This window comes from Syngnathus acus, chromosome 10 (assembly GCF_901709675.1).
Source record: "Syngnathus acus chromosome 10, fSynAcu1.2, whole genome shotgun sequence".
NCBI lineage: Eukaryota > Metazoa > Chordata > Actinopteri > Syngnathiformes > Syngnathidae > Syngnathus > Syngnathus acus.
In genome coordinates, this window is record NC_051095.1 from 23722971 (window position 1) to 23739783 (window position 16813).

The 16813-nt window shown below is 42.3% G+C and overlaps 2 protein-coding genes across 3 annotated transcripts in view; both read right to left on the minus strand.

Moving 5' to 3' along the window:
- Nucleotides 1-2026: 2026 nt before the first annotated feature.
- gpr151 (G protein-coupled receptor 151) lies at nucleotides 2027-3981 on the minus strand. Its single transcript, XM_037260970.1, has one exon. It carries the CDS (start codon nucleotides 3848-3850, stop codon nucleotides 2555-2557), a length of 1296 nt encoding a protein of 431 aa, XP_037116865.1. The 5' UTR covers nucleotides 3851-3981; the 3' UTR covers nucleotides 2027-2554.
- A 716-nt stretch (nucleotides 3982-4697) lies between these two features.
- LOC119128501 (serine/threonine-protein phosphatase 2A 55 kDa regulatory subunit B beta isoform) overlaps nucleotides 4698-16813 on the minus strand; it is a 46420-nt gene continuing 34304 nt past the window's right edge. For both annotated transcript variants that reach the window (XM_037260968.1, XM_037260969.1), the window contains 6 exons: nucleotides 16077-16254; nucleotides 15796-15960; nucleotides 13092-13261; nucleotides 8842-8933; nucleotides 8632-8755; nucleotides 4698-6363 (listed from right to left, as the gene is read on the minus strand). In XM_037260968.1, the coding sequence (XP_037116863.1) occupies nucleotides 6208-6363; nucleotides 8632-8755; nucleotides 8842-8933; nucleotides 13092-13261; nucleotides 15796-15960; nucleotides 16077-16254 (885 nt within the window). In that variant the 3' untranslated portion in view covers nucleotides 4698-6207. The remainder of the gene's footprint in view (nucleotides 6364-8631; nucleotides 8756-8841; nucleotides 8934-13091; nucleotides 13262-15795; nucleotides 15961-16076; nucleotides 16255-16813) is intronic.

The following is a 16813-nucleotide window of genomic DNA, read 5'->3' on the forward strand; positions in this document are numbered from 1 at the left end:
CATTTGTTTAAAGTAGCACCAGTGAATAAAATAGGTTCATGTGGATAAATCAATCTTGCTGCAGCAACATATTTTAAAAGGATACATTTTTCATTGAGCCATTTTCAGTTAAAATGTGTTCTAATAATTTGGTAACATGACTTCATTATTTTCCATGTACACTTAATACTGTACCTTTTGGCACTTGCTGTTAACTGAAAATGACATCACTGCTGCTCAGAGCTCAGACCAATCTCGGCTCACCTGTTTGGATCTGTGGTGTTTGCTCGTTGAGCCGTGATTGGTCGTTACCTGAGCCCAGAAAACACGAGGTTATTCTCAGACAACAGTAAGTAGATTCCGGCCATCCGGAATTTCAGAAGATTGCCTGCGTTTTCCCGAAAAGCCAATCTATATCCGGGCTGGTCAAACCATGTGATAGACACGGCCACCCCACCCTTTAGTCCAGGGGCATCAACCTAATTTCTTTCGTGGGCCGCATTGTAGTCATAGCTTCTTTTGGAGGGCCATTATGACTGTCAACCCAAATAAATGTATGAGCACCTCATATTATATACAGTAAAAACTACAAAACAAACTGACAAATAACTCGTTTTCAAATCAGATGAGTAGAAATTGGTCAAATATTTAAAAAAAAAAGACATTATTAAAAGTGAAGACAATTTGCAATTCTAGTAATGACACGAATTTGATGCACAATTTGTCTTCGCGGGCCACATAAAATGATGTGGCGGGCCGTATCTGGCCCCCGGGCCTTAGGTTTGACACCTGTGCTTTAGTCCTAGTACGTTCTTGGTCCAAATAATGAAGTTATCAAATTCATTGTAGACCAAATATTAACTTTTTATTGCTGAAAAATAATAAGTATCCTTTTATAGGTGTCTTTTACTGGTCTGTTCTTTCGTGTATTCTAATCAAAAGCCTCCTAAATGCCAGGCGCAGACCACACGCACACACGCACCTGCACGCACACACACACACATACACACAAGCACACACACGCACACACACATTTCTACATGGAAATGTGCACTCAAGATCCTTAATAGAAGCTATGCAACATATGAAGGACACTTGTCTGCTAATGCAGACAAGTTTAATCGCAAGGGCCCTCTCCCGCTGAGCACAATTAGTCTGACGAGCGTGTCACTTCCTGCAGTGATTCATTCATAAGAGATGATAATTGGCTGAGGGATGAAACAACCCCGCCCTTTTCTCACAGCAGGGGAGGGGGCACAGCCAGAGGTAAGTAAAGAGGCAACCAAACTAATTACATTTTTGCCACTTTCTATGTTGATTATTTCAACCTTTTGAAAAACATTTTCTCTCTGATTAAAGCTTGATTGTTTTTTTCATTCCTATCCCTATTATCAGCCTCACATCTGCGCCTGTATTATAAACAAATGGGCTGCAGACGCTTGCACTATGGATCCCAATTGTACTGTTGTATTATTACCCGTTGGACATCAGGGATTCTGGCCAACATAGAAAGCCCTCAGTGTTTATGGCCAAGTCTCCACTCCAGGGACTGAAGGTGGCTTACCTACTATATATACTGTAGTTAAGTTGCTCCCATTGAAGCACTTGCTTCAGGCAAAGAAAGGTCAACATCAATGATTAATGAGAAGGGAAATGTCACAAGCAGGCGAGGCCGCAGAAATACGTATTCAGGGTGAACTTTTCCATCCAACGTTTCAAATCATGTGGAAAACATTTTGCTGGGAGCATAATTTGAAAAATAAATTGTTATCCATCACAGATCAACAACCCAAGACAGTTTTCTTTCATATTGTTTATGACTTTGAGTGACATCTCATGACCTATCAGCTATGTGCAGATCAATGAGGAGCAGAGTCCATTGAACGGACTCCATCTGAGTTCAGAGGAAAAGCCCCAATTAAAAGCACTAATTAGAGATGCCCTTATGGAAATATATTTAATAAATTGATGTCAGCAGGGGATCGTCTGCTGATTTATGACCTGGCGTGTGTCATCTAAAGTTTGACAGACATGACCTATAAGACTCACTCATTAGGGATGACTTTATTGTAAACATGGGTGACTTGCACATACTACATGAATGCAAAAATACCTGGCTGGAATCACAGACGTCCACAAGCATTGCAATGTACTGACATTTAAACGAAACCAAGCAAGGCAATATCCAAGAGAACTAACTAACTAACTAACATGTTTCTCTGTGCATGTACTTCACAAAAGCTGCACTTTACTAATACCATTCATTGCAGGCAAATTACATGCTATGTCTATTGTACAGTTAAGCCCTGAATCAATATTTGAAAGGCGTTGGACACATGAAAGTGGCAAAAGACTACGTTGAGTTTAAACAGAACCTGGATTGGAAGATTGTTGGCTAATATCTACTGTCTGTGTTTACATTTTTCAAACAATAACCAATGTCTTACTATGTTCCATTTAGTTGTCTCCAAAAGATGAGCACAGGATTATACAGAACTCAGTGAATTTGCAGTGCAGTCCAATTCATGAAGAGAACAAAAATGTTGCCGAGATCATTCAGAGGATTCGCTGGTAGTTAATTTCTCTCCTGGTGGTCCTGATGCTCCCACGGCACCGGGTCATTTTCATCCAAATGTGAGCCGGACTCCCTCTCGTGCCAGAACTGTTCCACATCTGGCAAGACGAGGCCGTCTTTGTCGACGTCGCCTCCTCTAGCGGCGTCGTGGTCGAGCTGGGCATCTCCGCTGCTTCCCGGCTGGGCGCTTAATGTTTCAAGGCTCCTCTCGTCCCTCTGCTGGCCGGACATCTCCGGTCTGGGACAAGGCGACTGGAGCGAGGTGGGTTTGTGCGGTCCGGGTTTGGAAGGAGGTTGCTTGCGCAGGGTGAGGCGCCTCCACAGCCCGCGGTAGCCCTCCCGGAATTCTTCGGAGAGGGAGAGCACGATGAGAGGGTTGACGAGCGACAGCGACAAGGTAAGCATCTGAGCCGAGAGGGCGATGAGAAGAGGAGGGGATGAGACAAAGCTCTGCGATCCCCCCTCTGCCGAGTGGTGCTCCCAAATCCACACCACCCATTGCGGCAGCCAGAGGATGGCGGTGGCCACGGTGAGATTGAAGAGCATCAAGGTGAGCTTTCTGGACCTGATCTGTGTGCGCAGGTTCTGAGTCTTACTGGAGCGGCGCTGGCATTGGCCGTAAGCCTTCCAGAAGTATATGAGGGAAAAGCTGAGGGGGGCGCAGTAGACCCCCAGCGGGTAAGCCTTTATGTACACAGACATGAACTCCCATGCTTCAGGGGGGACCCACAGCACACACATGAGCCCGTGGAGCCCCCGTTGCAGCGTGGCAAAAAGCCACTGAGGGATGGGGACCACACAAGCCGACAGCCAGATGAAGAACAGCGCCACCAGGATGGAGCCCAGGTGGATGCTCACCTGCTTGGTCGGGTTGGACACATAGCGGTAGCAGGCTTTGGCCATGATGGCCACCGAGAAGCTCTTGGCCGCCATGCACGAGTGGAGGAACCAGTCGGACGTCTTGCACACGACCCAGCCCAGCGTCCAGCTGGCCTTGGAATAGGAGGCGGCCCGGAAGGGCACGCTGAAGAGCAGCACCAGGCCGTCAGCAAATATCAGGTTGAAGATGAGCGAGTTGATGAGGGACAGTTTGCCCTTGTGGGCACTGGACAACAAGATTGCCATGGCGGTCAAATTGCAAGCCAAGCCCAAGATGCAAATAATGCCCAGGACCGCCGGCACAAGAACCCTCAGTTCGCCAGGGTCCAAATGTTGGAAGGAGCCACCATCGTTGACTGACCACTTGCTGAGGGAGCTGTTCATCACCGTCGAATTGTTTCCGGACAGTTTATTCATCTCTCCCCAAAAAAACAATGAGACGAATTGAAAATTGTTTCAAATGACAAAAACAAAAGCCAGGACAACAATTTCCCCTTCTGAATGTTGTACTGATCGCCAGTCTGTGATCTCAGGGGAGCGGCTGTCTGTCTGTGGATTTATTCCAAGACACGACTCCGCAGCTTGGGTGGCACCTTATAAAGATGCTGTTTGATTGACAGCTCGGGCTCCCAGCTGACAAAAGGCGGTATAGATGCGTATCTCATGGGGCCAATTAAGGAGCCCACACAGTGATGGGGACCATTTCACGTGACTTAACTCGTAGTACTGAGAATTATGTCTGCGCTACATCAATTACAGGTCCGTTTTTATTGTATGTATTTCTATTTCAAAACCAGTAAACAACTAATAACACTTTATTGTTGTGTGGAAATAGTAACAACCTCCATTCTTTTAAGTGTCAGCAAGACGGTCTCTTTTTTGCTCAGTAAATGTCGTTAAACGTTTGCAGATGCCATAAAATTTATTTGTAAAGTCAATAGTACGATTAGATAATATTTTATCAAAATTCCCCAGCTACGTATATTGTACTTCTCCCCACCCACCCCAAAAAGGGACACCGGTTTTCTTTTTGCAATTAAAAGAATGAAGTTCATTTTGTTCTGTATTTTTTATCACAAGAATAATTATATATCCAAATATAATCATACTTTGATGATCTAATACTTTTGCACAATTCTGAAGGATTCTGAAAACTATGATAATCACCCCCATTATGAGCGATATTAACAATAATGTAGCGTTTTGTCCACGTGGAGGCGCCCTCACTCTAAATGCTGTTTGATAGAAATAATGACACGTTTGGTTTGAACTTGCACATGTTTATTACGGTTTTGTTTTTTTGTTTTTTATCAAAGAAAAGTCCAGTAAGCATAAAGACTGCATGGTCATTCGTATTACATTCTGAGCTATAAAAGTTTCACAAATCAAGGTCGTTTTGTTGAAAGGAAGCATATGTACATTATGAATTCCCTGATTTCACAGAGTTTTGCTTAGACCTTTTGATTTAGTGCTCACCTCATTGGACGCTGGCTCTTAACACAAAACCTCCAGCAGGTGCTAAAATCCAACCTGCAACGTGAGACCACACTCCACCAACAAGCATGGACAAAATTCAAGATTCAAGCAATCCGAGATTAAAAACATGACTTGAGAAAGCAACTATGATCTCAGAGAGTGCTTCAGAGACGGTCTGTCGAAGTTCAATTATTAAAATGTCCTCAGATTTCGCGTATCGCATGCAACACTTTTTCAATTGTAAATTGGTGTAACGGGGACATACAATAATAAGGTAAATTGACTTAAAAACAGCCTGATTTCAGCAAGACAGAAAATAGGGGGTAAAATGTGTGCTATAAGTCTTGACTTGCAGTATTTTGACTAAAGTCGATGTTATTTGGTCAGCAGGGAACTGCTTTATGAAAAAAATGCATATTATGTCTACTTGGAGGGAAAACTCCAAATTTGTCTTTCTTTGTCCATTTTTCCAAAACGGTGCTTTAATTTTAAGCAGGGATATGAGGTGGCTTTCCCCATGTCACTTGTAAACGGATCCCACATTGCCGGCAATTTTGTTTGTGTATTTACATTGTACGCAGCATAGTGTTAAAGCCACTGATGTCATCATCATTCTCATTGCCTTAAACATTGCTTTGCTTTAAATTAATTTTTGTTCAGATGGGAAAGACAACCAAACCTTTAGGTCACAACATTTACACTCCTGCCTCAAATCCCCCGCCCCCACCCGATCCTCGCCCTCTACATTGAACACCCACATACCAAAAGAAGGCACCACAGCAGCTAAACACACCCATCGACTGGTATTAAATAAAACCATTACAAAGCGCCTCATTCACATCACAGACTACAGTAGAAAGAGTGACTACGTGTCACGCATGGGCAGAAAACAGTCTCTCCTCCTGCCCTTTCAATTGAAGCAGCAGGTTGTGCAGTCCCAAATGATGCCTCACTTGCACTACAGCAGATTGATAGAGAAGGGGCGCTCTTGCTACATTATAATGAGTCACCATCACACATGCTCCCCCACCTTTTGTCTCCAGGGTCTTGCTACATCTTGCTGCTCATGCAGCTGTAATCGTGTTGCGCAGGATTCCCTTTTGTCCAAGCGCGCATGGCTAAATAAAGTAAAATGATCGGAAACCCCTGTTAAGATTTCTGATCTGTACGTCCACTTCCAGAAGGATGCTGCACGTTCTCAGCGCAAATCAGGTTAGCAGCGACAAGCTCCAGGGAGGTGCTGGATGTGTACATCAGGACTCCTGTTTCGATAAACACACCCAACGTGTCTGCACGTTTTAGTTGACTTTGTCCTGGAAGATGTAAAGGTTGTTGGTGGCTGCTACGGCAATGATGTTCTCGTGCGGGTGCCACGTCGTGTGAAGGATCTTCTTGCTGAAGTCTAAGCTGTCCACGCTAATCTCATCCTTTCGGCGTTTGCCGCCCACGCACACCTGTTGGAGAGCACAGCCAATGAGGAGGAGGAGTTTGAAGGCCTATACATACAGATACCAAGCACAATATGATTTGATACAAAACAGAGTAGGCTCAAATACAGTGAACAGGAACCACCCACAAAAAACAAAAATCTGCAAAGTAGAAACAATATATGCATACTTAGTCATTTAAATACCAACGTATTGAAATTCCCAACATATAGTGTTTCTTGTTGGCCGCTAGAGGGAATGGGTGTATTGTAGGTTAATTAGGAGTATAGCTTACCTTGCAAAGCAATGCAAATTCTCCATCTTCAGAACCTACACTAACCCGGGGGACATCATGCATAGCGAAACCAAAGTGAGTCACGGTTGCGCATGAATCTCTTCTAGCATTGTGGTCCAATAAACAATATTAAAGCTTTTTAAACCCTCCCCAATCCTTTCATAAAGCTTTCTTATTCCCTTATTAAGCATTCCCACACTATTCTGTGCATGTATTGCACATTTACAGTAAATAAAAGAACAAACACGTAATATTGTCATGTCCCGACTCCTTCTGCACCGGTTGGTGCATGTGGCCGGCTGTCACCTCCTCTGCTTGAATCAATCACCTCCACAATGATGCACATTGCTCAGAGGCACACCCCGCGCTATCAGCGCGTATTCAAATGCCGTTCTCCCATCACTTATATTCCCGGGAAGTAACACATTTGCGAAAGGTGAAGCGCGAAGTGGCGAGGGATCACTGTATTTGCTATTAAAAATATCTGCAAACAGTGAAAATCCGCAATATAAAATAGAGAACAAATTAAACAAATAAAAAAATGAATACAAATTCCGAGACGGCAGCAATTCCCATGATATGTTATTTTGCGTAGCCCGTCGTTATGTTGTAAAACATAGCTCGAATTAGAATTTTAGATTAAAATTTGAAATACAAAGTATGTAAACACAAAGTATGCCTGTTTTTTTTTTTTTATTTGATCCAGAACTGCTCATGTTTTACTCACTTTTTACTTTTTACTAACTTTTGCGAATGTTTACAAGGGTAAAGGATATTGATTTTTGGTCAGGGTTCATTCAAGGTCGCAAAGATGTTCACCAGACGTTCGGCAACAATTTTAATGGTTGTTAACAGGAAAAGATAAGAAACAAGAAACAACAAGAAACACTATATGCTGGGAATTTTAATACGCTGGTATTTAAATTACTAACTATGCATATATCGTTTCTACTTTCTACTACTACTACGATTTTTGTTTTTCGTGGGTGGTTCCTGTTCACTGTATTTGATCCTATTCTGTTTTGTATGTATGTATGTATGTATGTATTGTCACAAGGAAATTTTGAATGTTAACCTGACATTAACCCAGACAAGAAAAACAGTTTAATGGTTGCCGACATTTTTTCTTGTCACAAGGAAATTTTGAATCTCTAACTTACAGTAACCCAGACAAGAAAATTCCTTAAAACTATTGGCAAGGTCAAAAACCAAAATTGAATACTCAGTCTTCAATCCCTTAGGCAGCACTGCATTAAAAAAAAATCAGCACACAACACAACAGTGAACAATAGCTCAGTGGCCTAGTGGTAGAGTGTCCGCCCTGAGACTGGAAGGTTGTGGGTTCAAACCCCGGCCGGGTCATACCAAAGACTATAAAAATGGGACCCATTGCCTCCCTGCTTGGCACTCAGCATTAAGGGTTGGAATTGGGGGGTTAGATCACCAACTGATTCCCGAGCGCGGCACCGCTGCTGCTCACTGCTCCCCTCTCCCCCAGGGGATGGATTAAAATCACACGGGGATGGGTTAAATGCAGAGGACAAATTTCACCAGACCCAGGTGTGTGTGTGACGATCATTGGGACTTTAATCTTAATCTTTTTTAAACATTGTGGCTTTGTAGTAAAAGAGCACATTATGAAGCATCAAATATGAGAAAGTAGACCTCGGACTGTTGAGCAGCTGAAGCTGCATAACAGTCTGAGCTCTACTTCTAGGATGGGAAATAATTCCACAAGTTCCCAAACGGTTATTAGATGTTGTTGAAAGCAAAGGTGTTGTAACAGTGGTATACATGACCCTGTCCCAGTGATTTTTTTAAGGCTGCTTGCATCAAATTCTACATGAATATTTGCCCCCCAAAAAAACTGAGTTTATCAGCTTGAGCATTATAGGATTTGAAAATCATTGTAGTTTGTTTTTATTGGAATTTGGAATTATGGCTTGTTGAACTGAGAAATGTAAGGGTTATCCACATTTGAGTCCATAAGGCGTTTGTACCTTGCGAGGCTTGAGAATGGCTCTCGGTTTGCTGTTCTCTCTGGAGGCTTCCAGCGTGACATCCCGTTTAGTGTTACGGTCAAACATTCGGAAGAAGTTGTTATACGAGCCGGTCATTATGACGCTGAGTAGGAAAGAGAGAAGTATGTGAGTGGGATTTACGGTCCGATGGGTGGTGAATGTTTGGATGGGTCATGGAGGGAATCTCACCTGTCTGATCCATTCCAGACACACTCAAACTTGTCAAAGATGCAGTCGTTCTCATAAAGGGAGCAAAGTTTGCCTCGTAAGTAGTCATGAACCTAGAAAATAAACACAACAATTTAAATTTTACGACTATCAAAGAATACTCCCATATCACTTGATATGACTACATACAATGAAGATATTCAGTACTCTAAGGTGATGTGTGATATAACCGGAACAGCCATTCTGTTCATACGGTCACTGTTAGCGCCACTCGTCATCTGTTAACTTGTGCGGCAAATGGCAGTTGAAGGGAAAACCTACTTCCTATTAAGAAATCCTGCTTCATACTAATGTAGCAAGCAGCACGATCAGCCTTTGACGCAGTTACGACAGCCACCAAAGGGAATTTGATGACTTGTTGAATGCCGCCAGAGCAAGCCGGTTAGCTTTGCGCGAACTAGCAAATAGAATGACACCAGCATAAATTTAAATGGGGCCAAAAAAATTACCACTTCAGGAAATGGATTGAGGGTTAAATCAAACCACCCTGGGATTTGCTGCAATCCAGTGTATGGTGAGGGATTATGGAGATTAAAGCAAGTTATTTTAACCTAAAACTAATACGTACAATTGAGGCAGGCGGTTGCCAGTGTAGACATCAATGCATTGTGCTTTTACTGCGATGGTATCTTTGTTAAAGGCCTGATTATAAAATGACACATTTGGCTTATGTCATAGCTTCATGCGAATCTGCGTCGCTAAATAATTCACTCAGTTGTTTTAATGAACAAAGCCAAACACAAACACGAGTTATTGTACAGCTATGGCCTTCTTTGTGACCTTCTTTGACTTCTTCTTCATTTTCTTCTCTGTCTTCTTTAGATCAGCCACAAAGAATATGAACCACTAAAGACATCACTATTTAGCAACATCAACATGTTGCCGACACGGATTCGACCGTAATGTAAGCCATTTGGAATTAAAATTAAAAAAAAAAAAACGTAGTCAGAATATAAGAGCAGCAATTTGTTTAATGATTCAATTAATACGTTTTCAATAAATAATATATTTCCAAATAATTGAATGTCTGGCTTTTTAAAACGTTTTGGGTAATGTATGGTGTAAATAAAGCGCTGTATAAGTCTTCTGTAATTACTACCGTATTGCATTGAAATAAGACAGTGGAGGTCGTCTTACATTCGGGGTCTAGACATTATACCTATTCACAACGCTAGATGGCGCCAGATATCTTTAAAGCGAATGCTGAACTTAACTCCCCAGGCCAAAGCGAACCCCTGCCACGAAGAATAAAAATAAAAATAGCGGTAGCACGAAGAAGAAAAAGAAAAAATAGCAGTAAGAAAGAAAAGAGAAGAAAATAAGAGAAGAGATAACAGAAAATGGAGAAACTGTTAGAAAGGTTCCTATGTTGATGTTAAAATGTTGGACAGTTACGTCACCGCGCCTTAAGTCTCACGTGAGTTACATTATTGGAGCTTGTGCGCAGCGGTAAGTTAAAAGTTGCTGGTATCGACTGAGTGTGTTGCTGTGATCGTGTGCGTCTTTGACACAAAGTGAGTATATACATTTCAGTGTCACTACTGTCTACTGTTGTGCCGTTTGTCTGAACGCGGTTTGTTTCGTGTGTGCGCCGTTTGATTGATAGCTTTGGCGTGCTCCTTTAAGTTTGCCTCGCATCGTACGAGTAGCCGTTACGCAGCGCCACGTCAACTAACGGTCGCCAGCAAATGTATTTTGTTGTCTCAATGACTTATGTTTGGTGTGTTGCCGAGAGTATTTCATTTATGGTTATTTAGTATAGCGGAACCGTTACGCACAGTTAGTTGTGTAATGTGTGCCGTCTACTAGTGTTGTGTGACGTCAGAAGTTGAGCGTTGACTTACGTGCTGTATTTCTGTCTGTTGCAGAATCACACACACACACCCCACAAACCACACACACCCTTCACACGATTCACACAAGAATCACACACACAAGAATCACATTCACACACCCAAACACTCACCCATGTACACTACACACACCTGCTCTCACATTTTTACGACCAAACGTGTGCCTATACCCTTTTGCCAGTTTGCCTGTATGCCCCTATGAGCCACAGTGCCTGTTACTTTTTTGCCAATAATTCAGTAAAGCGATCAAAACTGAACCACGTTTTCCCTCCTGTGTTCTGACTGACACCCAGGGTGAAAAGAGCATAACTATCCGAGCCAACCCCCTATACAGTCCTCAGGCTCCCCAACAGAAACAGTAGGTTTATTTACATTTCAAAAACCAGAAGCCATTCATTTACAAATGTGATTGCACTTTAGTTTACATATTTAAATGTTCAGATATTAAGATGTGATAGACAGTTTTTGCATGATTTGAATGAGGCAAAATAACATGCTTTTTCTCTCGAATATATTGTTATAATCATTTGTTTCAGATGTACTGTAATTATTTTCTGTATAAAAATTTAATTTGGTGTTCAAAAAGTCTTTTTTCAAACTTGAGTCTTGAAAAAGAGGGGGTCGTCTTATAATCAGGGTCGTCTTATATTCGGGCCAATACGGTATTTAGGAAAATTTTTATTTATTTTGCAGGAAAAACTGCATAGGAGACATAAAGGAAAAAAGTGTTTTAATATACCGTATTTTCCGGATTATAAGTCACAGTTTTTTTCATAGTTTGGTTGGGGGTGCGACTTATACTCAGGAGCGACTTATGTGTAAAATTATTAACACATTATATCATTTCACATGTTATTTTCACAATAAACCGCATGAGGGCGCTCTAGGCCTGTGGAATAATTGGAACTGCAACTGACAGAGTCTGACGTAAGCCACTTAGAAGAGGAAGCACTGCATCTTCTACTGTTTATACTGTTTATATGTGACACCGAGGGTGAAGATTTTGTTGGATGTAATGATTTGGAGTGACACAGATGGTTCAATAAATTTGTTAGCATGTTATTTATTCTATAGTTATTCTATAACTCTTAATATGTTACGTCAGGCACATTCTCAGTTCCTTGTTTATGTAACGTTAGCATACCGTACCGTTCAGCCTGTTGCCTTTTCAATTTTTATTTTAAATTGCCTTTCAAGATGACATGTCTGTTCTTGGTGTTGGATTTTATCAAATAAATTTCCCCCAAAAATACGACTTATACTCCAGTGCGACTTGTATATGTCTTTTTCTTCTTTATTATGCATTTTACAGCTGGTGCGACTTATACTCGGTGCGACTTATAGTCCGGAAAATACGGTAAGTTTAAATCTGTTTAAGGCGTACATGTAAATCTACCGTTTCACTACAGATGACTTGGAAATGTTCTATGTGCCGTAACTCCTGTCACACTAACACAACTGAAGATTTTTACTCAAGATATTGGGAAAGTAAAAAAGATTTGGGTCAGTCAAATGTCTCTGTCAAATAGCTTTATTTTTTTTGGGCTACATGCACATGAAGGTGCACTTCCTTTATTTGTAATGCTACTGTTACTCTCCTCTCTCGCTCTCTCTCCCTGTCTTATTACTTACAACACAAGTGACAGTTTTGAATTTCTTTTCACCAATTTAGATGGTTGAAAAGGCACTAGGGACAAAACAGCTGGTCAGTTTACTTTTGTCCACAAGTTTCCACTGTTCTGGAACAAATAACAAAAGACATTGAAAGTTCAGTTTTCAACGAGTACTTCAAAAGCTTATAGTATGAAGCCAACTGGAATTCAATTTAAAGCCTAGTGAATATAAATGAGTCAGTCTTGAAAAGCTACAATGTTTTTATGTTCACGTCAACTTGCTGAAGTATAGCCACACTTTTGCACAGCGCTGCTTCCCAAGAAGACAACCAAGCACCCATAAACTGCAAGTCCACACGCTCAACTCCAAATAATCCCCCCATATCTGTTGAGGAGGGCGATACGGGCAGCAGGTGGAAAGGGAATTGAACTGAATCATCCCTGGAGCCCTGCAGACCTGATCAATCATGATCTGCCCTCAGATAGCTTCTCCTTGATCAGGCAGTGTGGATGTGACCCAAGTGACCCGCCACAGTGGGAGGTTTTGCCCTTTAGGTTGAATCAGTAGCATCGCTATCTGTCTTCTCACAGGACGGCAGCTCAATAAACACTCCCGGCTTGATTGCTAAATATGGTGCAGTCATTGCATGACAGTGAAACAGGATTATGTTGAGCCATCGGCCCAAAATCAATACGTGGTGATTGCATTTCACAGCAATATTGACATGGTTGTGCGCATGCATACCTGGTACGTCTCAAGCGGCTTGTTTTCCATTTGCAGGTCCCACACCTTAACAGTGAGGTAGTCCCTCGTCATCAAGTAGCGGCCGTTGTGGCTGAACTTCACGTCTGAGATGGACGAGATGATTTCGGAGAAAAAGGAACGTGTGGCGGGATCCTCCGGCTCCTCAAAGTCTAAACAAGACCCAGGAAAAAAAAAAACAATATTTGACATTGAAGACATTGAGATTTCACTGCGGAGGAGTCAGATGCTGACAATAAGCGCACGACAATGCCGGGGTATTCTGCAGCAGCTGCATCCCCTCAGACTATGTACGCGCGCGCGCGCGTGTGTGTGCATGTGTGCGTGTGTGTGCGTGTGCATAGGGAGACAGCCAAGGGTCAACATGATGTAAATATTGGTTATGATTCATATTGATTTTGGCAGCAGCTCATCGGCACGCAGGGGATGAGATCCAGACATTCCACTGTGAGCTGTCAAGTTATTGTTATTCGCTCTTCTTCCTCCTCTTCTTTTGCACTCCCATGTTTCCTCACCTCTCTCTTTTTGATCCCCCCCCCCCCCCCGCCCCACCACCACCATTATGATCCACCTCCCGTCTCCCTTTATACTACGATGTGCCAGTGGGGAGTCTAATGAAGGATGCGGAGTGAGAGATAGAAAAATGATCGGGTGAAGGGGGGCTTAGAAGGGGATAAAAATAAGAAAAAACAAATCAATGTCTAAGTGTTGGACCATTCGAGCCCCACTGGATTTACGCGTGTGTCAGTGATGCATGTTTGTATGCATGTGTGTGCGTCCCTTCCGCCTGGCGCCCCCCTCTAGGGGCACATAATGGGCTTCCAGGGGAGTTGGTAGGGAGGGGGCTGGTGACCCCCCTTATTTCAGTACTGAGGCTCACTATCTTTGGCATTTGCTTCTCCCTCTGTTCATCCTTCCATTCATCTTTTGGCTAACACTGATTAATTTCACCTCAGTGAGTTACGGCCGTGCGTATGTGAACGTGAGCACATTATGATTAATATGCTTTTTTATTTGCCATACTTGGAAAATTATTGCATGGAAATATGGCATTCATGAGGCTACATATGGATTTTTATCATAGGGTCAATGTTACTAGTCCTGGCCTGAGGCTAACACCCACCTACAATGCATGTGTGTGGATGCTATTTGTGGCGCACAGTCACTCCATGATCCTCACAATTCCAACATTTCCTACTGAACAGAAAAGCACCGTGCATCCCAACAGGCCATGTTAGTTAACGCATGCTCCAGTCAATCCATCGGAGGAAACGACGGACATGATTGGACAATAAGGTGTCCACGAAGGCTAAATGTGGTTCCTCTCAAGCTATCGATTCTTCCGCCCGCTTAAAATGTCAATGTATTCATTATTTATTCAATTTAGGTGCTTGCATGTGATGTTAAGCCTCAGAGGCTTGGCCATCCATTGTTGGAGACACACACTGGGATTCATTGATGGGTTATCAGTGGTGGCATATTGAACAGAGGAACGGCTGCGTGTCAGTCACACAAAGCCGAGCTGAAAAAATGGACTGTCAGAGTGCGTGCTTTTCTCCACTCACTTCCAGCTTTTTATTTAGCAGTACACAATAACTTGCAACAATATGACGCCACACACACAATAATGTATGTGGCTCACTCATTTCACACAGTATTTCCTGTGTCTTAGCTGAATCAACCAATTCCCTACTGTACGCTCTTCTAATGAGTCTGTGCTTTCTATCTCCTTGCTTATTGTTTGTGTATCTTCCAGCACTGTTTTTTTCCTTCTTCTATTCTTTCCAGCGGACATTTTTTTGTTATTGGGCTTGTATCTCTTGTCTTGAGTTATTCTCTGTTCAAAGTAAACAAACTGTTTTGACCATTGAGGCTGCATTGGTTGTTGTTGTTTTGCCTCTCTGCCCCGACACTAGAGGATTTGATTTTACAGCTGTCAACCACCTCTTTGGGGAGGGAGTCCAAGTTTTTGGCATGTTGAAAATCGACACTGTGGTAATTTAAATGTGCTGAATGTTTTCTATTTCAAATGTGAAAGTTGTTGGGAATCTGTTTTGTTGAATGTGTCATTGGGAATGAAAAGGGAACGTTTTTGTGGGGATTTTGGTTGTGAAAATGTTGATTTTGGCGACAGTGGGAAATTGTTCCAAAAGTAAACTGAATAAGCTGAGTGCTTAAATTTCAAATGGGAACAATGCAAATATTTTAGTTGAACGGCCCAAATTTTGGGGGGGAATTTTTCATGTGAATATTGAATTTTGGGAAAACTGAGAAAAATAAGAGCCTGTAGCCATGAATGGTTTGGAATATGTTGAAACAGCAATTATGTGAATGGATGGATAATGTGGATGTAGAAGCATGTCAAACAATGAGTGGACAAAAAAATGTAATAACACTTAAATGGCGAAAGCATTCACGCATTTTATACAACACTGCATTGGATGACAATATTACAACAAATTCATGTCAGATTATCTTGACATTGTGAAAACATATCCGTTCAACAGTATATTTATTATTATAGCTTGGAACTTACTGCATTGCTCCCTGAGAGGTGTTTGAAAAGAAATATGCCGCGTCATAAAATATCAAACGAAATACCTGACAATTAAAGTCAAGCCTTAGTGTATTCAGCATGATTATATTTAATCCAATTTGTGAACTGTATCTCTCTGCTGGTACTCACATTTGCAGTGCTTGTCACAGAGTGCAGCTTGCCTCATGTCGCAAAGTCTTATTGAGCCTTTGCTGCTGCTGTATGCAAAAGTGTGACAGTGTTGGGGATGAAACTCTGCTGAGGTGATCACTTCAGTCAGCTCCTCCATATTAGCTGGTTTTATGTCCACAATGTCTGAAAAGGAAGATCTAAGGAAGAACTGCAATTGCTAAGCGAGAGCTTTTGTATAGTATTAAGTTACGAAGCTGAACGAAAGCCAGCATTCGAAACTTAGCGAGCAAAGAGGATACTGAAGCTGCGGTCAGTGATCTCCAGATTCCACAGGTTCACTCGGAGGTCATCGGTGGAGATGAACGTCTGGAGGTCAGAGTTCACAGAGATGGAGTTGATGTGGTAGGTGTGGGCGTTGCTGAACACTCGCCTGGCTGTGGCTTCAACCATCAGATCCATCGGTTGCAGCACCGGCACCTGGAAAGATGGAGAAACAAAAAAATAACGGAAAAGACATGTTATGAAGGCTAACGTGTGGTCAGTATCACTGATCGGTCATGTTCTCTGAAGCTAGCTTTGCTGGAGGTCTGATCTGTGTTTTTTCTTTTCTTTTTCGAATTGCAGACGACGCGTGCAAGTGTGTGTGTGTGTGTGTGTGTGAACCCCAACCTTGTGTTTGCATGTGACATTTAATGACGGGCAGGGAGCCATGCACGCGCTGGAGGCAACTATTTGATGAACTGTATTTATCAGATCTATCAGATTTATCAAATATAATAATCTCCTATGATTTATGTGTGCACGAGGAAATAAAGGGTGCAACGTTAGAAGAGAGAGATACCCGAAGGGTGTCAATAAGTGCCGCTGAGGAATGACAACTGAAAAATAACGCTCATGCAACCACAATCACACACATACTTTGTAGTACACAAACACGCTATGCATATAAACAGTTGCTGCTTTAAAGCTTCAAAGATTCCCCAGCCCATGTGTGAAGACAGCCCCCCTTGGCCAGATAAAACCCAAACAAAGAAAG

Excerpts from the sequence above, each read along its gene's own strand:
- gpr151 (XM_037260970.1), bottom strand. The coding sequence starts at position 3,850 with ATGAATAAACTGTCCGGAAACAATTCGACGGTGATGAACAGCTCCCTC.